The 23526-nt window shown below is 41.2% G+C and overlaps 1 protein-coding gene across 1 annotated transcript; it reads right to left on the bottom strand.

Moving 5' to 3' along the window:
* Positions 1-8228: 8228 nt before the first annotated feature.
* LOC127361392 (synapse differentiation-inducing gene protein 1-like) lies at positions 8229-15658 on the bottom strand. Its single transcript, XM_051395972.1, has 4 exons — positions 15115-15658; positions 12834-13325; positions 9794-9931; positions 8229-9104 (listed from the first exon to the last, which is right to left on the bottom strand). The coding sequence occupies exons 2-4, from the start codon at positions 13257-13259 to the stop codon at positions 8946-8948; spliced, it is 723 nt and encodes a 240-aa protein (XP_051251932.1). The 5' UTR covers positions 13260-13325; positions 15115-15658; the 3' UTR covers positions 8229-8945.
* Positions 15659-23526: the final 7868 nt, after the last annotated feature.

The following is a 23526-nucleotide window of genomic DNA, read 5'->3' as shown; positions in this document are numbered from 1 at the left end:
TTTACTCTGATTTCCTTTCAAACAAATGGTCTAAAAAGTCATTGTCAAGGCATTACTGTAACTCTTAAATTACATGAAGTTGCCCCTTCTTGTTGGAGTAGCTACTTGTTGTCACTTGATGCTCTGCTGGCTGGGCTCATTAGGACAGAGTCCACAGCTGCATGCTTGGGTTAGTCCCTATAATCCGTCGCAGTTGAGAGCCTTCAATTTCAGATTAAACTAGGGGACCGGTACTTTCGGGACAGAAGAAAGAGTGAAAGCACCCCCGAAGTAGGATGACCTCAGCCTGATTCAAATCACTTTAATAGATGCTATTACCAGCCGACTCTCAAGCTGTTTTCATCCTCTTATCTAAATACTTAGCTGAAGTCTAACAGCTTTATTTGTTGGCAATCTTCACTTTCCTCCTGCGGCTGTCTGTAAAAACTTTGTATCAATCCAGCTTTACAACACGTCTATGTGTCTGCATTAGCTGTAATCCATATCACATTTTCACACTTCATCCTCAGTTAGCCAATGGGGCTTCCTAATGAGTTCCACTCCAATTAAACAGAGAGCAATTTCAAAGGGCAAGGGACGACTATTATCAGTATGCTGCTGCATGTCTCAGCACTGAATGGCTCTCAGATTGGAACCATAATGTCACCGGATGGGGAAAAGGTTGCTAATTACATTGTTGACAGAGATAAGTATACACACAATAATTAATGATGGCTGGGAAATGGACTGCAGTGTGTCCGATTAATAAGAAATGTTGATACAATGAACCTGGAAACAACACAGATTGGTGCACTTTTAGGAAGATGGGTGTATACTTGAGATTTGAAGGGTGGATTTGTGATGGAGAGCTCATGCTGCAACAAGTTTTTGTTTTACAATAAAACTTGAAACGACTGGGTCACTTCAGCTATGTAAAAAATGCACATAGTCTTTTTATTTTGAGGTCAGAATATAAAATCAGCTAGTCCACAGAAAGTTATTGCTCCCATGTTGCCTCAGACCTTACATCACTTTCTAAGTCACCGACTGATACATCAAAAGACAAAAGACAAAATGTTATTTTATTGGTCGCTCCACCACTTCTACTCCAGTCTGAAATATCTCAACAAGAATTGGATGGACTGCCATGAAATATTAGACACATATTCATGTTCCCCTTGGGGTGAATTATAATAACGATTCCTTACCTTCTCATGCTGCAATCATCAGGTCAAAATTTCAATTTGTCCAATGTTTGTTTATGACCAAATACCTGCAAAAACTAGTGACATTCCCAACAGCATCATCTGTACTTTCTGTTTAGTGCTAATTAGCATATGTTAGCATGCGAACAGACTAATCTAAGATGGTGAACATGGCAAATATGCAACCTGCTAAGAGCAGCTAGCATGACTCTGAAATCTTGTTCACTGTTGACGTGTCTCAGACCTGTGTCAGGCCCTAAAATACACCAAAACCATATTAAAAGTTAACATTGATAACTTATTGATTTTCTGGCAGCATTTCCATACGTATCTTTAAACTCACACAAGTTGGAACATTTTGGTTTAGTGTTAAACTTCATGAGAATTAGACACACTTTAAGCAACAAACATCACAAAAAATATAATTTTGCATTCATCTTCTTCTAAGGTGGAATCCTCATGGAGCCCAATAACCATTTGAGGCTGCGTGACTGAAATGATGTGCAATAGAGCGAGCCCTCACCTCCACAGACCCTCAACCCAATTCAGTTATTGAGGCCAAGACATATACAGAGTGAGGATTATTCCTCTAAAGTGCAAAGCTATTTAATCCTCTGAGAGTGGAAGGTTATGATAGATCAGATTTGCTGAAGATCAAGCTGTTTACATTGGATATGAGGAGGTAATTCACACAGTATCCCTTATGATGGACAGCCTGCTTGTCGAAGACCATCATAAGATCATCTCAATCCATGCAAAGTGAGATCAGAGGGAGGTTTATGGAAAGATTTCGACTAATGCAATATTAACATTCAATTTCTTTTTGATAGGGGTAAGAGCAATATGATTTCATTGCTAAGAGAGATTAAGTCCATGCAGATCGTTTTGGGAAGGGTCCTGGCTCTAGTTCATGCTGAATTGAGATGAAAGACAAAATGTAGTTAGACTGAAGAGAATTGAAATGTGGTGTTGTTCTGCCCTCTGCTGCATGAAGTTATCAGTACAACTAAAGCCTGGGTTTATCTGAGTGTAATATAGAGCTGGTATAAAACAGAACTGAAGAGAGCCTGGTGGTAATGTCTCAGTTATATTTACTGTTTACAGATTTAGAAATTATTCCATAAATATAATAAATGAATCAGTTCAAATATTAAAGTACATACAGGAGTGAATGAACTGTACCTAAATGTTTAAACTCTGAAACAACTTAAATTAAACCATAGTATGATATTGGGTTACTTAATGCTTAAAGTAATAATCATAAATTATCATCAGTTATTTTCAGACCCTTTACATCACGTTTGTCTTCTGATGTGTTTGTGAAAATGAATTTGTGATCAGCCTCTTTCTATTACTGATAGGCAGTTTGGCCAAATGGCTGCATTAAGGGAGAAAAACTAAACCTGATAAAAAAAAATCTCTCAACAATGTCTAAATAGCTCTACTGGAGCTTTTGATCAGAACACATGATCGTCCTCAGAAACTGGAGTTTGCCCAGTTGTCATGGAATTGTAGATGCTCTCTCTTTTGTGCACTTTACTACTATCACTGCTACTTTACTATATCCTCTATATCTCCTCTATTTGTCTTGAACTGAAAATTTCAAACTTGAGCATACCCGCAAATGGGGTATTATATATATAACGTATATAAACACAAAAACATACATAGTACATCCATACATGCATATATACAGTATAATGCATGCACATATATGCATAAACAAACTGTATTTGTGTGCTTAAGGCTATTCATGTATGAATATGAGAGGTTACAGTATATAGATGATGTGTGTGGATATGTACTTACTTAATTATTTGCAAACACAAACAGTCTCTAATATAAAGCATATTTATACATGCAGACATGTATACATACATATTCACTGACACACTTTTATTTTACCTTTTTTTTACATTTATTTTTACACTTTTACATTTATGCATACAAGGTTACATGCATTTTCAAGTGCTTCATTCAATATGTTAATTATGTGCTCCATTTTACCACTTGAGTACAGTAGAACATTTTATCCACATGGTGGTAGTCTTGAGCTTCATTCAAAATCAAAACCTTTTGTAAAAGGGTGTTCTTGTGAATTAAATTACATGTCCACTATCACTTCTTTTCTATAATACAGTCAATATTTGAAAATCCTGGTGCTGATACATCATGCACATCTTGAGATTGATTCATATCTGTCAGGCTTAAAAAAAAAAAAAGGGCTTATATTAGAAGCTTTTGAGCAGACATGATCTGATATCTTGATCAATATTTGTCATTTCTCTGGTGCTCTCTGTGATGAGACTGTGGCTTAATGGAGACTGGATTGACACTGTGGCTAAATGATCTGTCCTAGTTGGGGGCTGATTTCATCTACAAGGTTCTTTTTTTTTTCCCCTCCAAAGCGATCCCTTGGTTGATCAGAGCCAACCAGCTCTCTTTCACCCTTCACTGGATAAGAGTCGGCTTCCCGGCTCTTGCTGAAACAATCAGTATTCAGAGTTTGTGCAGGATATTAGCGATTTATTTGTGAAATAATAATGCTAATTTATCCCCACAAGCCTTTTGATTAGGCTGCTGATTGAAGTCTGCTGTTGATGTATGTGGCCTATTGAGTCCTACTATGTGCTTTCATTATGATAGATTAAAGTCTGACTACAGCAGGAGAGGAAACAAGGAAGTTACATAATGGAAAGTAAACCGCATTTTATTTCACCTGCTGACCTGTTAGCATGTCCTTTAGCAGTGCAGCTGTAAAAAAAACAACAACAACAGAATTAATTTGTCTTGATACTGGATGTTCTAAATGTTAAACCCTCCCCACCCAAAAAAAAAACATATGCATTTTCTCTCTTGAATCTGAAAGCTCTTTAAATATTATGCACCAGGATTACAACGTTAGACCGATTACAGTAGGATGATGGGAGTTCTGTGTCCCTGGATAACCTTTACCATCTCAGCTCAGCTTTATAGACCAAGACTCCTCTCTGTCACTCGCTGCCTTGTCTAGTAATGGACATCGGTTATCTCCTGAAGCTGGACTTGACTGCTTGTCCCAGAAAGATTTATGATGTGTGGCACAACACCAGCAGCCGCCCTCCAGCCTCCACTGCTCGGTATTTTCAGCAGGCCATCTGTGGGCAGTTTCAGATGCCAGCTCCAGTCATCTGGGCAGCTAAACTGTGTTAGTCTGCCTTTACTTTACCTTAATAATACCGTACCAGCCTTTATTTCTTACTGCTTCATATTTCATGTCAACAGCACCCCTCCCTGCGACGCGCCGGGTACTCGATTTGCAATTAAAAACCATCACATCGTTATTAAATGCCTCTGCTGGCACAAAGACGACAGTTTTGAGGAATGCTTGGAGAAAAAAGGGAGAGAAAAAAGTGTCCAGTCTATACTTATCAAAAGAAGAGAAACATGAACAGATAGACAGTGCTGCCTTGTTGCTCAAGAGTGATAAGTGAAGCCAGAAGACGAGGCTCTGAGGCCCTTATCAGTCCAGAGTGTGTCCTGGCACAGAGAGAGGCATGTTGCTGTGCGACAAAGGTGTGAGGACAGATAAGCGTGTATGTGTGAAATGCTTCAAAGATGAGCTTACCTCTGATATTAAAGTGGGGTTTGAAAGGAAGAAGGGAGAAGGAAGAGGGTGGTCGGTTTACAGAAATGGATGATGACATCTGTTTTGCTAGGAGTTGCTGTGGCGATGTCTTCATTTCCTCATGCACGCTAAGTGCTATGGAAAAATCTGTTGGGAATACAGATTTGTCCTGCTCAAAATCCTGTGAAAGTACATAAGTATTATTAGCTAAATGTACTTAAAGTATCAGAGGTAAAAGTACTCATCCTGCTTTAAATTCACTGATATATTTTTAAGAATGACATCATTAGATTGTTGATATAAATGCATCAACACACAAGTAACATTTTGCTGTTTTAGGAGCTAGTTTTAACTACTTTAAACACAGTGTAGTCCAGTAGTTCACAACCTGGGGATTGGACCCCTCCAACGGGTCACAAAATGAATTTGATGAATGGGAGAGGAAGTTCTACTGCACACATTTGTATTCATGTTTTATCTTTGCCCTTTTGGTTTCACCTCTTTGAACCTCAGACATACTGTGGGCGGTCACAAGCTAAAACAGTAGCAAAAAGTACATGATTTCCCTCTGTACAATGTAGAATTATAAATTGGATAAAATGGAACTACTTAGGAAAAGTTAATGGAGTGGTACTCCAGTACAGTACTTAAATAAATGCACCTATTTAACAACTGCATTTATATTAAGTTGCCACACTGGTAGACTGATGAGAACCTAAAAACATTCACATGCTTTGATGTAAAGAATTACTAAATCATGTATTTGCTTTATGCAGGTATATAGGCGTGTTGACATAGATTCTTAAATCTTCTAGGAGGTTGTATCTGCCTGCAGAGGGTTTTGGTGGGCAGTAGCCTATCTCAGCATACACTGGTAGAGAGGAGGGGTACACTCCTGACGGGTCACCAGCTCTATATATATTAATATGTATGTCAAATTAAATCACAATGACTTGTGCATTTGGCTCTGAATATGTTAGAATATTAGTGTCTGAAACTCCTGGTGAGTTAATGTACTGAGTCAGTACTATTATATGCTCATTGCCATTCATAATGTATCTGCATGTAAACTGAAATCTCAAAGGAAGCTAGACACGCGATACCATCCATGAAGACGTCGCTGGTGCGAATGTTGACCTAGAAAGTGTCCCTGGAATAATCAAATATACATTAAATTTATCTGCCAGCATTGAATCTGATCTGTGGACGAGCTTGAAACAGAATACAAGTGTCTGTAATGTACCAAATGAACTATGTGGTTCTGATTTAAGATCTGTCACACTATACAGAGCCAAGAGATTTTCAACTTTTAGAAGTTAACCACTATTTCCCCAATAGCTTGCTTGTTTCCACACTCCTTCGCATCCTCCCATTGTGGTTCCGGGTGGTGAGTTGAAAATGTGTCTACTGAATGTTATTTTTGAGTATTTGATTTTTCTATCCTTTTCACAGGGGAAATAGTTTTCCAGGATTTGTTTTTCTACATAATGTCAGTAAAACAGTATTTTATTACTGTAATTGTTGCATGCACTTCAAATCCTCTTTCGCAGAGGCATGGCACAAACTGAAGATATTGTTTATGCATCTATTGTCCATGAGCAGAGAGCGGTGACAGGTTTTTCATCAAAGCAATGACAAGAATCTGAGAATGCCTTTCAGTCGCATGAACAGTCAAGAGCATCATGCTCCTTATTAATGCAGCACTCAGCTCTAATGTCTTTTTGTCTTTCAGTTTCTTATCCATTTTGTTTCAGCCTATTCATCATTGTTTTTCCTACACAAATGTGTCTCTCACTTCAGTTCTGTGTGGAAAGACCCATTCATTTTCCTTTTTTGTCATTTTCTAGATGTGACAGGTCGGGGTATGACTTTGTCAAACTTGACAAAAACAGACTTTTGGTTAATTTTAGATACAAGGATTATATTTAGACACACAGTACTGACTAATTATCCTTCTAAAACAAAGACCCATGTTGTATACACTAACAGCAAGTTAAACTGTACTAACATAAGGGTTATGTGCAGAACTTTATATTAACCCCCTTAGATTTAACCTGCTGCTGCCTCTTGGAAAGTTTTTATTCACGTGGGGGTGGATGACTAATAAAATCAGTTTGCTTCTGGTGGTCTGAGCTTGCTATGGATGTTGTGAGTGAGAGAGTGAGCAGGCGTGGGTGAAGCTTCCTATCTATTGAGGGAAAGAAAACACATGCAGAGCTGCACTCGCTCGCAGAGTGAGCCCACTTCAGCACCCCATACAGCTCCCATTGATGAGAGCGGCACTTTTCACCTCCGTCTCCCCCATCAAGCCACATGCATTAGAGACTTGCTTGAAGAGAAGTTGCAAAAGAGAAAATGGCCAAATATAGAAGAGGTCAGGCTGTTCAAGCTTTCCTGTAAGATTTGCTTACCCTTCCATCTGCACAATTTCTCCTGGTGCAGTGAATAATATAGGTGTAGAGTATTTTCTCCTCTGCTTCTTGAGCTCAGTATGTGATCAATGCTGTCTGCAAGTTGAACCTGAAGGGCACTGAGTGGTTTAGGATACTACGGCTCTGGAGGCTAATGCCCTGATTGGATGGCAGGTGGGGCAAGAGAACAGGACGTGCACAATGGTCCTTCCAAGTACTGGAGGGAAATAAAGTGCTGCTCTCATTTTGTTCTGACATCCTGACTTTAGGAAGCAGGCATTGTTCCTGACACTCACAGCACTCTGGCAGCTAAAGTCACCTCGAAGCTAGACAGTGAGTGATGCCAAAAGACGGCGAGGAGCCATGCCAGTTACAGCAGAGGCTGTAGTCAATATAACGCCCTGTGATCGACAATACACTCTGACAGGCTTCTCTAACCACACAATCCATGTCTTGTTCAGTGGTCCCCAACCTTTGTTGCCTGATGTACTCCGACAGCCTCATCAGTTGAGCTCTATTACCCCTTCATCGACCTTAGCCATCATGTTCCAAATATATTCTCACTGTATGGATTAACTACTTACTATTTATCCATTACATTTACTTCAATAGCTAATAGCTTTTTAATTTTCTTTTTAATTATTTTTCACTAATTATTTCAACTGTTTATTTATTACTTTTAGCAAACAATTTCAACTCATTAGCAAGCAAGCAGAAGCCAAAAGTAATGGACATTTTTGGCTTCTGCTTGCTTGCTAATGAGACACAACTGACTGGTTGATGGGAAGTTTATTTGTAAAGATCAGCATCTAATCTGTAATCTTGTTTGGCAATTTCCTACTTAACACTAATATATTTTTTTCTTGGTTGATTAGTTGAGAGCTTACCTATAATGGCATATACCGCCTAGCAACTGCAGAATACGCTACCGCATGTGGTAAAAGTAGACCTAACCAAGGTTGGAAAAGGCTGACACTGAGGCACTCCTCTCAAAGAGACAGGGAATAAGAGGATGAGAGACATGGATGAGGATGTTTCATTATTCATGCCAAATGTATTTATTGACTAATTTTACAGTACACAATAAACACAAATAACCTTCCCGAATGCTCTTCAGCAACTTTGTGTACACTGCAAAAATTTACCTTTGTTTTTCTCAAGGGTCCACTTCTCTCTGCTTACAGACTGTATCAATTTCTGGTATATTCCTTGAATAAACAATCACATAAAAACCCACTGGCTGACTGTTTTTCCAAGAAATTACAAAGTGGACAATACACAATTTGAAATAGTATTGACACAGAATACATCTACTATAAAGGTAAAATAAAACTGCTGTAAACGACTAATGCGGTAAAAGGTAGGTAGTTCTTTACTGCTATGAGCTCAGTTTTTGTCTAACATATAAGTACAGCACAGCCTTATTGAAGAGTAGTCATCTCTCTCAGCGCTGTCCTCTCTTCTTCGTGCGGTGGTGGTGGTGGAATACCTCGGTGGGAGTTTTGCATCCCAGAAGTAAAGATTCAGTCCGAATCAATATGCAGTCAAAGTCACACTCAATCCATACATCTTTGTTAAGTCTTTTCTCTTCACATAGGTTCTTCTTTTCACAGACAGCCCCGCATCAACACAGGCCCACACCTTCAGGCGAGGTGAACAGATCTGTCCGGCTTGGTTTCTTCCCTTCCTCCCAGCTTGCCTCCTCTTTCTCTCTATCTCCCGCATAGCAAACCGGTCCCAGTGCTATACGTGTCCGGGCTTGGACAGGTAGGCTATGAGGGCTACAACCACCCCCACATACATCCCTGTTCCAATGGTGATGGAAAGAGCAGCCAGGAATAGGGCTCTTCTGGAGCTCATTCCTGCTCTGGAGAAGTCTCCCTTAGCGATGGCCTTGCCAGTCTGACAAAACAAAGCAGAGAGTGAAATGAGCCGGTGTGTTACTCATCAGCACCGAGTGTATGAGTAGGTGTTAAAAGAGAGAAAACAAGAAATGCTCTCAGGGAGCCATTAGTTACCATGGCAATTAGGTCATTATCCCTGTGACAGTGACAAATGTGTTGTTTGGGTGTTTTGGTTTCCTATCAAAAAATGAGCCTGGCCTTTATTTATTCTTCTGACACATTATTTTCTGCTCCGGTATAATTGTCTCGGCAATTACTGTGGAGGATGTTGCAAAACCACTGAGATATGCTGTGCTTTGTTTGAGGTTGCAGGGCCTAAGCCTAATCTTTTTCAGACCAGGAAGAAACTGACACTAGACGAACTTAAGGTGTTGCTATAATTACACATGAGGTCTCAGCTATGGATGCAATAACTTAAAAATATAATTGCAGTGTACTGCTCACACAGAACATACTGCGGACTGAAACCTCAATGTTAATGGTTTCCTTAAGTGAATATGAACGACTGAGAAGTGGGCCGAACCTGATGAATTTACTTAGTCAATCATCTGAAACAACTGCATAGAGGGTCACAGGGTGGAAAATGGGCTGTGGTAGCACTGAGCCTGAGTGCTTGTGCTCGCTGACCTTAAATAGAATGGAGTGTAATCAGTGTTAATGACAGGCTTGAGGTCTCTGGGCCTTTACCTTGTGAGAGTAGTAAAAGGCAACGATGCCCAAGGGCCAGAAGCAGCAGAGCATGGAGAAGATGGCTAGGCCCAGGTAGTCCCGAGGGGGCAGCACGATGAAGTTGTCCTCACTCTCACTGTCGCTGGAGCTGTCACTCTGGAAGACAGCGGATTGATGAAGAATAATTAAATGTCAGAAAACGAAAGGATGATGCACTTTTTAGTTGACAAGTTCTACCACAGGCAATTTGTGCAACAAACTGCACATTCGCAACATGATTCACAAAAGGTGAGTGCAGTGATCTTGAGATTGACACCTAAATAATAATGGAGCAAGGTTGACATGTGTACATAGTCAGGTGTACTTTGGACATCTTCACAGTACTGTTGCTTGACAACCCCCCACCCTGACAGGTCAGTGTATCTGCCCTTGTTTCACCACCACCCAGAACAGGATGTGCTCAGCCAGCCAGAGAGGATTTGGTGCCTCTGTCAACACCCATGAGCGGGCTGACAGATAACACAGGATTAACGGATTGTTCCATCATTGCACGGTGACAGGGGAAACAGCAAGAAGACAGCGTCATTTATGTGCTAAATTGCTTCTACAGCAAGAGAGACCTCCACCACCTCTCCTCAATACACCCAGCATCTTACGAGGCAGTGAGTGTCCAACAAGCTCCCAGTACTGTGCCTCGATACTCAAACTCGGGGCCACAAGAGCTGAGAGGGCTAATGAATGATAGATTTGAATGCTACCCAGACTACATTGGCACATTGTGCCTGCAGCGAGGATGGCTTCATGGGTGACCTTTAAGAGGACGTTGCCTTATACTTCTCTCAGCTGTCCCACAGACTGACTGGATGTTTGTCTAAATAAATAGCCCCCATGAGAAGCAGGTTTCATTTGTTAGTCTTGCTGCCTGCAGGGATCAATCAAAGCGGGGAAAAGGAAGGCACAAAATAGAAATCGATATGTAAGGCAGGAACTGAACCACCCATTCTAGAGGTAATTAAAGAACAGTCAAGGAGGTGGGCAGAGAAGAAATTAACCATACGCGTGTGCAGACGACCACAGTTTTGAGCATGTTGTGTACAATTTTCCCTTTTAGCTTCTAATCTGATCTTCATTTGCCAAACCACAGGATCTAATGTAATTATCTTGTGCTATTTTGAGGTGCGTGCCTGTGTAAAAACCTTATTTAGATGTTAGGAGGAAGTGGAAGACATCAGTTTCCCAACCTTGGCCAAGAAAAGATTATGAAGCTCTCTGTTATCTGCTTTATGAACACTGTCCACCTGGACAGCCGGGTGTGATCCATCAAAACAGCAGCTGGTCCTAACCACATAATCTGACATCACATGAATAAACCGTTGGGAACAAACAGCAGTAATCTCCTTTTTATCTTTGTAGCGAGACCTGATAACAGTTTTGAGTGACTGGTGCATTCAGTCCCGCAGACAGCCTGCCTGACACCGAGTCCGGCTGGGTGGGGACACACTCCCAGTCTGGTCTGATGCCAGTATAGCTGATAGGGCTCCACACAGGCACAGTGCCTTTAACAACCCTGTCACAGCTCTCTCTGAGGCTTCGTTAGAGTCTGGAGGGGACAGTCGACTCCACAGCAAGGAACACACAGACCCCTGCACCCTGTTACTCGAGGGACAATCACAGTGGCATCGTCCACACGCTCTTGTTACTTTGTTACCTGCAATTTATTTTTCTCTCCGTCACACAGATGTCAAACATCTGCTGTCAAAAACTAGCTGTGTAGTTTCTTTGTGTGTTGCTGGGTCCAGACAATGATTGGGGCACCATGGAAACATGTAGTGATGATATGCTGACAAGTTGCTGCAGACTATATCCTGGAGTTTTAGGATGTGAATAAAACCTTCACCAGCTCTGCTCTCTGCCTCTTGTTTATAATCTTCTTTGCTGTAAAAGTCCTCTAAATGTTTGATTTGACTTCTTTGCATCAGCATCACAGTTGGAACAGTTTGTGGGTCTTTTAGCACCGAGGAGGGCACACACACACGCGCGGTCACACGGGAGGGGAAAGTAAAGAAACACAGGTGCTGAGCAAAACGTCTCATATTACAGCTGGAAACCCAACTTTCATCTGAGCACTGTTCAACAAATTCATTTGCTCTTTTGAATTGACATGGAATAACTTTAGCTCCAGGCTCACCTGCTCCGACAGCCATGCATCAGCGGAGTCCCGCTTAATACCCTCACAGCACGGCATTACTTATGGCATTAATGACATTCGCTGCCACGTCTCTATCTATCTGCCAGGCCTCCGAGTGACAGGCTCTGGCGCGATCATCAGCCCAGTTAGGTTGCAATACTTCTTCCTCTGCCAGCTCATAGCCCTTGGTATTTCACAAGCGTCCCAAGATGAAATTAGATTTTTACCACTTCTGAAAAGACTTTTGCTCTTTTGCTGTCACGGTTCTCTTTGAAGAGTGAAGTTATATTCCTAAAAGAACAATAGTCTGGGTGGATAAACTCTGATGTGTCATTTTCTTAGAATGTAATTATAAAACAAAAGCATACAATTACCCTCCACTAGAATTGAAAGACTCCAGTAAATTGACCATTTAGAGAACAGAGTTAGAAATGAGCGTGAATCACACTGGCAGTCTATTAAAATGAAATAAGTTAATAATGAGCATCACTATAAACGCCATGACTCACTTTCTGCTGAAAGATGGCCCTGACAGTTACGAGTAAGTGTTGTAACGCCTTTAATTTCATATAGCAACTCAATATTCTTATTACTCTGTCAAACACTGCCAAATGGCTCTTACTTGCATCAATTTGCTCTTTAACGTGCAGTTACAGTAATTATCCCCATATAGCTTGTAGCAGGAGTAAGAAACCTTAAGTATACTTGTTTCTACATCTGCACACTACAGGCTACAACTGAAATATGTACTGTGAGTAGAGACCCAGTATATCAGGCACCTACATCTCCAAATAAAATACCACTAAAGAACTGTAAACTGCTACATATGCATTAGACCTATTCATATTTTTCTTTGGTGTGTCCTCTGACCTCATACTCAGGACCCTGTTCCTCCTCCACCTCGTACGACACCGTCTGGATCTTCACATCCTTCTCCCCTTGTATGCTGTCCAGAGGGTTTTCTGTAGAGACTCCGTCCAACACAGTGTCCTTACTCTCTGTGAAAGTGGTCTCAAAGCTCTCGCTCTTGGAGTCCTTGCTGTGAAGACTCACGTCGTCCTTGTACAGGATAAAGTTGGGCCTGTAGAAGGCCTCCACCGCTAGATGCAGGGATGTGGCATCCAGGAACTGCTGAGTCTTATGCTTGCCATTCGTCTCAGTGTAGTAGTAGCCAATGAGGCTGTCCTGGTAAGGCTGGCTTGGGTAGTCACACTGGTAACCCTGGTAATCATTGTGCACCACGTGTCGGCTGGTTTTGTCTAGCAGGGGATTCTGGAGCTCACTCAGGCTCTCCATGATGGCAGGTTAAAACGTCTTATGGATCAGAGGATGGAGTCCAGAAAAGATTTGGCAGTCTGGCAGCTGGAAATACATATTAAGTTACAATTAAATTTGATTAACAAAAACTTTAAAAGAGAGAAAAAAGCAGTTCCATTAAATGATAACACATTATTGGAAAAATACAGTTAATCTAGTTGCAGTGTAGCTATCCAGTCAGACCCAACATTAGGTTTTTAGTAGGACATGAATTCAGTGCAGAAAATATTTAATCTTGTTTGGCAATCAGGATTCCTCTCGCAAGCCCTCACCAGTCTGAGCCATAAAATCACCATCTGCTGTATGTTCAACTGTTGCATCTCACACCCCCAGATTGAGATAAACATGTAGGGAGAAAAATATATTCCACATATCACAGCTGCCTATATTGAAAAGCAGGAAAAGTGGGCCAGGTGCTGCTGTATTTTGAACTGCATACTGATTGCTGTCTGTGAACTGTCCTCCCTGACTCTGCCTGAATGTTTTTAAATGCAACTGAAGAGTGGGACAAATGAGTGGAAGATCAGTTAAAAAAATGTGTTGTTTAAAAACCAACAACACAGTACCTCTGTCAGGAGAGGCCGTCACTAAGGCAACAAATCCACCAATGAGAGGCTGTGAGATCCGAGCATGTCCAGCTTTGAGAAAGCAAATACACTATTTTTTTTTGCAAATCCAGCACAAATGGTTAGTCCCTTTTGGCCAACAAAGACCTCATCCATCAAATTAATCTTGAATCCCAGTCTTACAATGAAACAGCCAGTCAGGTAGCTGCATCATATTTTGGAAATAGCTAGCAGAAGGTAGCAAATCAAGTAATGTCGTACTTTTTTTGTTGAAAGTGCTATAGTGAGAAATGAGCCACAGGGTGGAAATACACAAGAGGTTTTTCTAATATTAGAAAAAAAGAGGTATGGCAGGGCTTGATTTATGAGGTTTGAGAGGTGATTGAGTTGCACCGACCTAGACTCAAACATTCAAGGGCTGGGCAAAATAACAAACACCAAAAAAATATATAATGCCATCTAGCACAACAGTGCTACAGACTTCAGCCTCAAGACTTGTGTCAATGCCTCAGAAAAAACTACAAAATAGAAAACCCTCACAAAGCTGACATTTACAGATAGTTATTGAATTTGTTTGGATTAGATCGCCTACATACTCCAAGACATGTAGATCTACAGCAGACCTTTGGCCTCTGTGACCCCTCAAGAACAAAAGCTTGTGCAGTCACTGTTGTTTTCAAAGCTGTTTGATGTGGAGAAGCATGAATAATGAGGGCCAGTGGCTGAATCTGAGCCCACACACCCAAGACTCAGTATCTTCCACACCATGCCCTGCGGGTTCCATTCTCACATGCTCCCAAGCCTGAGCCCCTCTCCAGATAACAGGGAATTCCATTACACACTACATTAGACAACAAAAACCACATCCCACATCCACAAATAATTCATCTGACAGGAGAAGATGTGCACTTAGCACATGTGAGTGTGCTTAGACTCCATAATGATTAATAATCATGAGCACATACTCTCTATCTCTCTCTCTCTCTCTACATTATTTCTGTTCTAGTCTTTAATATAGTTTATTCATACATGTCACTCACTTTATCACACACAAACACAATGATCATTATTGTGATGACGTCATACCTTTTTTTCTACCTCACATAAAATTGCAAATACTTCATTTACTAATTTTATAGGGCTGATCATGAGGAAAATCTTACTAATTTTCACAGTTTTGCTCTTTTGTACTATAGAGAGATCCCCCATCTGCCCTGGAAGAATATTTTGGGATACTAGGAGCTAAACATCTCCGAAAATCATCTTACCTGTAGTGGAAAATCCTTCCGCAGATTTGTTCAGCATCGTTCCTCGGCGCATCTGAGTCGATGGAGACGGACGGAGCCACCTTTCTACTTCACATGATCAGTTTTGAGGGAAGCCCTCCAACGTAGCGCAACATACGGCATCCGTTGAAAAAGGTAAGTTATTCCTTGTGTGTGAGAACGGACTTTGCTCGCTGAGCTCTGCCCGCCACCATGGCACCGCTGCTGCGTCTGACAGGTAGATTTTACGCACAGTATCCTCACACTGTGCTCCAGCTCCAGAGCAACTCCGACAGAGGCTGAGCTGACTCTGCCGGAGAACTGATTGGCTGTGTGAGGCGCGCTGTAAACTCCACCAGCGACCACGGGTTTGACATTTACAAACTCAACTTGCCTTGCCTGGGCGTCTTCCTACCATCCCAGTGTCTCATGTGCTGACTGGGGTTTTACGCCCCCCGCCTCAGAGATGCTATTTTGCGTGATTGCATAAGCAGAGAGTCCTTTGGAAACAGGTTGAGTGCCTCCTGAGAGAGCCACTGTTTTAGATCACATGAGCCAGCAATCCCACTTTGCAGACTCGAGATTTGTGTGCTGCACTAATTGCATTGCATGTATTACTTGCACAACTCAATTGTATGCTGTTAAAGTGTCATTCTTTCCCACTGAGAACACCCACAAAATATAGAAAACACACAACACAAAACATTTTCAGAGATCTTTTTAAAGATCTCCTTCTGCTACATTAATTTTAGGATACCCCTTCTTCTCATAATTTCAGCTTTTATTATGTTTCAGACAATGCCTTAATTTCCTTCTCCCTCTTCTCTGCATGGCTGGGAATTGGTTCCAAATATAGCTCAGGAATAAGTCACTACTAAATTCATTGCACATTTATATTTGATTAATATTTTAGACAAATCCCATGCATTTATCATGAGCCTGCCAATTTGGTTGTGCCTTTAACCCCACTCTGCTAAGCTGCTTATGATTCCATGCCACAATTTATCATTGTAAACACTGTTTACATAACATTAATATAGATGTATTTCCCATGCAAGCACATGGGTGACATAATAGATTCCACACAGCACAACTAAGCCTAATTTATTTTGATCCCTCTGGAGAATAATAATGGCATAACTACAGTATTTACAGGCCCACCGTCTGTGGTTCGGACACACGTAAAAACACACTTAAAACAGTGCCTATCAAAGGCTGTAATGCAATGCCAAAAACTAAAAGACTGATATACAGCCACTGAACCCTGGACACATATCTTATTCAGAAGGAGCACTCTGTTCCACAGGCTCATAAAAATGTCTGGAGTTAATAATGTGCAAGCCCAGGCTCTGTCACTTTCACTGGGAGATGCATTAAGGTGCTGATGGACACTTTATGGGGGAAACATGGGGCTGCATTTATAAGACTGGGCACACATGAGCTGCGTCCCTCCCAGAGTCACCTTGTGTTCACATGCACGAGGCGACGTGGCATAACAGCCCCGCCGTCTTCATGATGGATACCACTCCCTCAGGAGATGAGTATATTAGAAGAGGGGGTGAGGAGGGGACCAGAACCTGCAACCGTTTATCCATTATTCCTCTTTCTTTCTCTCTTTCTCTCCATCAGCCTTCACAGCAGGATTCAGGGTAACATTTTCTAATGAAGATGTGCGTCACAGGAACACAGCACAGGCGCATCCACAGTCACAACACATCCAAATCTGAGGCACCATGGAGGCATAACCAGTATAGCGCAGTGGTGCCACATTAAGCATAGTTTATGAGAAGAGAAGGACCAGGATTATGCCATCTTTTTCTGTAGATGGACTGTGAATATTTATGGTCCTCACTGTGCCCCCTTCTTCTGCTCCATTTTCCACTCTATATTTAGGCACTGTGTCACCACAGAGCAGATGCACTATTTGTCAAGCATTTTTTCCTCAGAGTCTTGTAATTTAAGGAAACAAAAGGATTATTAGAGCTTAATATGCAGGTGTTCATGTACTGTTGATTAACAAACAGCAACACTAAAGCAGAAAATGTTCTTACAGTTACCACGTATTGACATTCCTCTAACCCTATTTGATATCGCAGCCAACTCTTCACACCATGAACTTTCCTAAGGCCCATTAACAGGCTTTAATCATTTAAACACTTTTGGGAATTAATCAGGCTAATCCGATTGGCAGAGAAAGTATCAAACCACTTAATTTGATCTGACCTCGTCGGCTTTTGCAATGAAAGGGGGGATTTAAGCAGCTTTTCCCACATGGCCGTCCTGTGCATTATTTCCTGTTTGATTAAACATTTTAACAAAGCGTATGCCAATAGAGCACCTTTGACCAGTGAAACAACCCATGGGACTGATGAATAAAAGGCAAAAATACACAATTAAATCTGTTTGGATTCACATTTGCAGCATCATATAGAGATATTTGTCTGTGCAGCACAAGCCAACAATGTATTTATTTCTCTCTTTTCATACCAAAAGGTAGTCAAGCAAATCTTATGCTTGTGGTTATTTTCATTGCAGACATCAGGTGCTGTGTGAGGACATCCATTTGGCCAAAGAGGTCAGTTTGCAGAAAACAGTGGGACTTCAATCCCTGCAGCTCTAGGTTCAGGTGCAAGAGCAGGAGGAGGTTGGGCATTATGGGAAGGTATTGGCAGGAGGCACAGAGGCTGAAACTCCTTCCAGACCTCGGGGCTTGCTGCAAGCCTCCAACTGAAAACTCACAGCAAAACAGCAAGGGGCAGCTAAATACTGCCTCATATTCACCACCTGACTCAGGGGTACAATGAGCTGGCCAGGAAGGGGATGACAGCATCACGTCCTGTTATGGGCAAAGAGTATGTAAATCAGAGCTGTTGATGAATAAGATAGCAGGTAGGTGGGGAAATAAATCACAGATCCAGCTGAACACCTTCAGTCAGTGGATACTTCTTTAAAAGGAGTGAACTGAGCTTAAGGAGCCGACAAGCTTAACAAAAGCTCTTTTATATAGCTCAGTTTGTTTACCATAAAGAGTTAATTAATTTCAGAGAGCTGTATTACAGAACTTCACTTTTAGTTATTTGTTAAGGTCTGATAGTAAAGCCAGGCGGTCTGCAGGGCATTAGACGAAATGGATTTATTGCCCTCTTACATCCAGAGAAAATGAAAATGAGCTTGAGTCCTACAGTAGGTTGTCATAATGAAAAACATAATAGTCGGTGAATGCCAACATTATGAGAAGCAATTTCATTAAAGTGTTAGAAAGTTGCACAGTATGTGACTTTTCAAGGTCCTTCTACAAATGTTCAATCAGATTATTAACCGAATGTGTCTGGAAGTTGGCCCACGTGTGTGTGCTGGTGCAGCAGGGGAATGGATGTGCGGGGAGTCCCAGGGGACCGGCAGACGCTTTTGGCTTTGCAATTTTCTAACACACAAATGCAATATGTGTCGAATTAGCTGAAAGCGCTCCATCAGGAGGGGAGAGGTCGGAGTTTGTCATCCGCAGTTTCCGACAGAAGTACCACTTTGTAGCTCTACCCTTCACCTATAAGCACATATCCCTTTAGCAGTGCATAAAAAATGCAAAGTGTGCAACTTGGGAGAGATCCGCTCTGGAGCCGCAGTAGTTAACGTCAATCATAATTGGACTTCCTCCCACAGAAGGAAAGTGAACGAGGACAGTGGGGAGCTTCTCATCTTCACAGATCGCTGGCAGTGGTACAGTAGCCGACTGTTCCACTCTAGAGAGACGCTGTGCGCAGATTAATGGCATCCTCCGTGGCGAGATTTGAAAACTTCCATTAATGGAACACCAATGATAATTTATTTGGACAGCCGGGCTGCTTCTCTGTGAATAATGAAGTGGCCTTGGGATCATTAATATGATGGATTCCCTCTAATGTGGTGATGCTGTGCCAGAAGTCCTAGCTGTAAGAAGAAGAAGAAAAAAATATATATATAATAGCTGCGTACTTTGTTTGCATTATTGATTTGTAGACTGGAAACAGTCATGATTTGATACTGACACTGTGTCAGATTTTAAGGGGATTTTAAAGAAATAACACCTCAGAGGATTACCATTTGAAACATTAGCAGTAGGGCTAACGAACAACACCTTAATCCTGTGGAGAGTGTTTGCAGGTATACCAGGTGATGAGTCAGCCAGGCATGACAGTCTGCCTTGCAGGGATATGGTTTTATTCACAGTCTATCCCATCAGTCGAATAAGAAGAATTAACAATTAAATGAGTCCAACCCTGCAAGAGCTGAAAGCCCTGATGTGTCACAGGGCCAGCCTGCATATGTTGAAGCTCTCTGCTTTAGGATTTTCCATTAAACCTATTAAACCATCCATTAAACAGCAGAGGATTTAGCATTTCTGTCTTCAATATGCTTCTAAGCAAAACAGAGCTCAGATGAAGCCAGATTTTCTCTGTCTTTCAGTTGTTCTGCGGGACTGCTGTGGAAGGGCTATAAATAGGCGATCGTATAGGAGTGACTGCAGGTTAAGCAGAGGAGCTCGCTGAGGGCCGGGGTGACTCATCGCCCTGTCTCGTTGTATCATGTCAGTTACCTGGTGTCTGCACCTGTCACTGCACCCCCTGCCACCACTTCAAATCCACTGACTCGCACACACAAACAAGAGCCTGTTGAAGGGTGCATCACTGTACTACTATACAAATATTTCTCCCAAAAGTGGCTATAATAAATATTGTTATTTTTACAGTGGATAAAATGACTATGCGAAAGGAGGTGCTCTTAGTGACAAAACCCAAAGGGAGATCTCCCCAGCACTAAAGAGCAATTCAGTTCCTTTTAACTAATTGTTTTGGTTAAGCAGATAAAGAGCCAGACATTTCCCTCAAGAGTTAGTGAAGACCAAAACAGGGCTAAAAAAGGTGAATATTGCGATGAATTCATCAGGTGGACACAAACCTGACTCTAAATGAATACTAATGCTGCTCCCTGTCTGCTGCATGTGTAAATAGGCGAGTGTTCGTTAACAGATTAGCCACAACAACTTTTCAGTGTTGTGTTCGCAGCTTGTTTTTTCCTCTGCCTCCATGTAGCTAAACAGTTATTGCAGCTTTGAAGGTCCAGTGTGTAACATTTAGGAGGATCAGCTGGCAGAAAGCTTGAAGGCTGACAATATGGATTCTTGCAAGATCTTACGATTCACATACCACATGGGGAAATACTGTTTTGATTTATTCTGACTGTTCTGATTTGATTTGATACAGTAAACTTATAATACATAATATTGATTATGTACACAAAATATTCGACTAAGGAGACGTTGAAAATACTGCATTTAGAATAAATTCACCTTTACATTTTTTGTGTGTTTGGAACATAATTGGGTTCTGAATGGGTTAAGGCAACCATGATGTTACCAGAGCTATTTAAAAAGTTTAACCACAGTGGAAACACTTTCTGCTGAATGCAAGATTGCTCTGTCTTAACTGAAGTTTTAGCTAGCTTAACTCCACAGCCCCATTGCAGTGCTGCCCTGATAAAGATTGGTTTATTTAGAAAGTCTAATGCCTTTGTGCATACAGCAACTGGTCCAGAAATCCTTTATCAGTGTGTTACAGTTTTTGCCATGCACAAAGTCATTTGGTACTTTATGAACAATAAAAATAAACTGCTGAGGTAAAGATTCTTGTAGATTGCATAATCTTCTGCAGTGCAATATGTTTGAAAATCATATTCCGTTGAAACAAAAACTGTCAAACTAATTATTTCATTTCATGATGCTTGCATTAGGTATGCACCGTAAAACTCCTCTTCTCCTTCCCCTTCTGATTTGAATCAATAGCCACATGTTCCCTATAATGTTCCTCTTCATTGTTGTTCTCTGAGCTGTAATTTCAGGTGGGTTTATTATCTGAGTCTTGGCAGTCTGTAGTTTGTGCCCTTATTTAAAAAGCTATTTTCAGTGCACACTGTCACTATGGCTGGTGTTGTGACTAATAAACAATACAAGAGACCCTGGGATTCCTGTGGGTGTCAAAAGGTTAGGAAGGACTTGTTTGTGTTTGCCATCCTGCCTCTCATTTACAAAAGCCTCTAATGGACCCACAGGAGATACTAGCCTTTCACTCTGAAGGCCCAATTCGGACATAATTACAGTCCGCCAGAAAGCTGTGATACTCAGCCACACGATCGTTTTCTGTGTCAATGCTAGCTCTCAGCTGCTCCACGGGATATGTTTGACTTGGACAGCCTTTTAAGAGAATCAATGCTCACGTGTGTAACCCATGGGAGAGGAGTAATCATCAGGATCTAAGATGAAGAGAGATGAATTTCTTTAACTGCTCATCCTTTCGAGCACTCTGGTCTGAGGCTCTTTAAGTTAGTTTGGTCATCTATCTCCGGACAGATGTCTGTTGCGATAGAGTGATTCCCCTGAAAAGCAATGCAGCAGAGGAGAGGATGTATGAAGCTCATATTTTTCATCCCAGCAGGATCACAGACTTATTTCATGACAGGAGTATTCCCATGCACTCTAATTCAGACATTGACACAGTTGTTGAAGAATGACGCCATGTAAAAAAATGTGGGAGGTTGTTAATAGAAGCGAGCTGATCTGATTATGGATGATACTTGACAACAAAACTGCACTATAATTGACATTGTTTTCCCTTGTTAGGCTGAATAATAGATGCCTTGCTATGCATAATTCATCTGAAATGCCGTATTTGTGGATTTTTTATTTTTTTTTAGTTCAAGGCTTTAGTTAGTTGTCACTGTCACTGTGTCAGTTGTTTATTCTCGATATCAGGAGAGAAACAGAGGCTATCTGCAGGATGCAATAAGAACATCACAACCACAATTGGAGCAATCAGAGTGCGCTGCAGCACAGAGGAGGTGTTTTTCTCCTCTTTGTCTGAATTCTGAACTCCACATTCATGCATGCGAATGAATTGGCCTATGCACCCACTAAACAGATTTATGAAGTCCATGACAAACTAATTGTGACTCCAGAGATGCTGGACACTGAAGTTGAGTCAGTTTAACACTGGGGACTGCTGGAAGTATACATATTTTATTGGCATATCCATATTTTATTGAAGTGCTCATTATGTTGAGTGATGGCTTGGATGGAGATTTAATCAGGTCCTTTTTAATCTCTCATTCATTTCATAATGACCTATTTCTCAGTTGACATCGAGTCAGAGGTGGACATGCTATTTTACTGTGGCACTGAAAACTGTCAGTGAGAAAGTTTGGGGGAAATTTCAACTTTGCAAGCAAGAAATAAAAAACTAATGTAAGATACGGATGTTTTTATTGATAGCTGGATAACCCAAGGTTATCCACCTCCTTCATTTCAAGGACTGAAATTGAAGACGAGACTGCCCAGGTTCAGAATAGAAGTTGTCTTAGTGATCAGTGATGTGGTGCTAACTAAAAATGCTGGGTAAACTATAGCTGCTGTTTGATTAGATCCTGTTTTCATATATTAGTCATCATTATTCAAGATTAAGTTTAAACAAGACCAAGAGTCAGCAATGCTAGCAGCTTTAAGCAGATTTAATGTTTTGTGTTCACCATGTTGGTCTTGGCATGCTAATATTTCCTATGTAGCACTAAACACAAAGTAGACCTGAGGCTGATGGGATTGTCAGTCATTTTGCACGTACTGTATTTAGTTGCAATTTAGGAGTTAGGCCTTCAAATGAAACATTTCCAGAGCTAATGGTGGTCCTAGATGAAAAGTTAAGGGATCACCAGAGGTATAATTATTGTTCATGGCAATCAATCCAGTAGTTGTTGAGGCATTTCACTCAAAACCACAAGTCTCAACCCAACAGTGGCACTAGAGGAAAAGTCATCACCAAAGTAATTACATTTCATCCTCTGGGAATCATGAATCTCAACAAACAAACAAACTCAGGGAATCAGACATTAGGTTTAATCCTCTGGGCACCATGGATATCTTTATTGAGTGGTTTGCCATAAAATGTTTAAGTGACTTCAGCCTAGACCAAAGTGGTGGACTGGCAGACTGACAGTGCCACACGTCTAGCGTGGGTAAAAATATGTGAATAGATTGATAAAATTAGTTTGTGTGTAAACTTCCCCTTCATCTCCATACAAAATGTCTGTCGTAATGAGTAACTTGTACAGCGAACATAACATGGCCTGGTGCTATATTTACACTGCATGTGCTATTAAGACATTAGCGTGAGTTAAACATTACATAACTGGAAGTATCACCATGACAAATAGAGCAGCTTCCTCCTACAAGGTGTGTGTGGTACTCTATATAAGGGACGATAGCTTCTTAAAATAGGTTGACAAGGTGACTTCTAAGGCTACCATGGTTACCACGTATGAGGTTGAGGGTAGAGATGGGGCTGAACCTGTGGAGGAAACATTTGGGTTTTCTGGGTTAGTAGGGCTGGTTCA

The sequence above is a fragment of the Dicentrarchus labrax genome, unplaced genomic scaffold (genome assembly GCF_905237075.1).
Source record: "Dicentrarchus labrax unplaced genomic scaffold, dlabrax2021, whole genome shotgun sequence".
NCBI lineage: Eukaryota > Metazoa > Chordata > Actinopteri > Moronidae > Dicentrarchus > Dicentrarchus labrax.
The sequence above is the reverse complement of the archived record's forward strand: the minus strand, read 5'-3'. Positions and strand labels throughout refer to the sequence as shown.

Bases quoted from the DNA above. Each gene is read 5' to 3' on its own strand.
- LOC127361392 (XM_051395972.1), bottom strand. From the start codon at position 13,259: ATGGAGAGCCTGAGTGAGCTCCAGAATCCCCTGCTAGACAAAACCAGC. The intron at 9,932-12,833 runs GTCAGAGGACAC...GCTGTCTTCCAG, and splicing joins AACAGGGTCCTGAGTATGAG to AGTGACAGCTCCAGCGACAG. The intron at 9,105-9,793 runs GTAAAGGCCCAG...TTGTTTTGTCAG, and splicing joins CCTTTTACTACTCTCACAAG to ACTGGCAAGGCCATCGCTAA.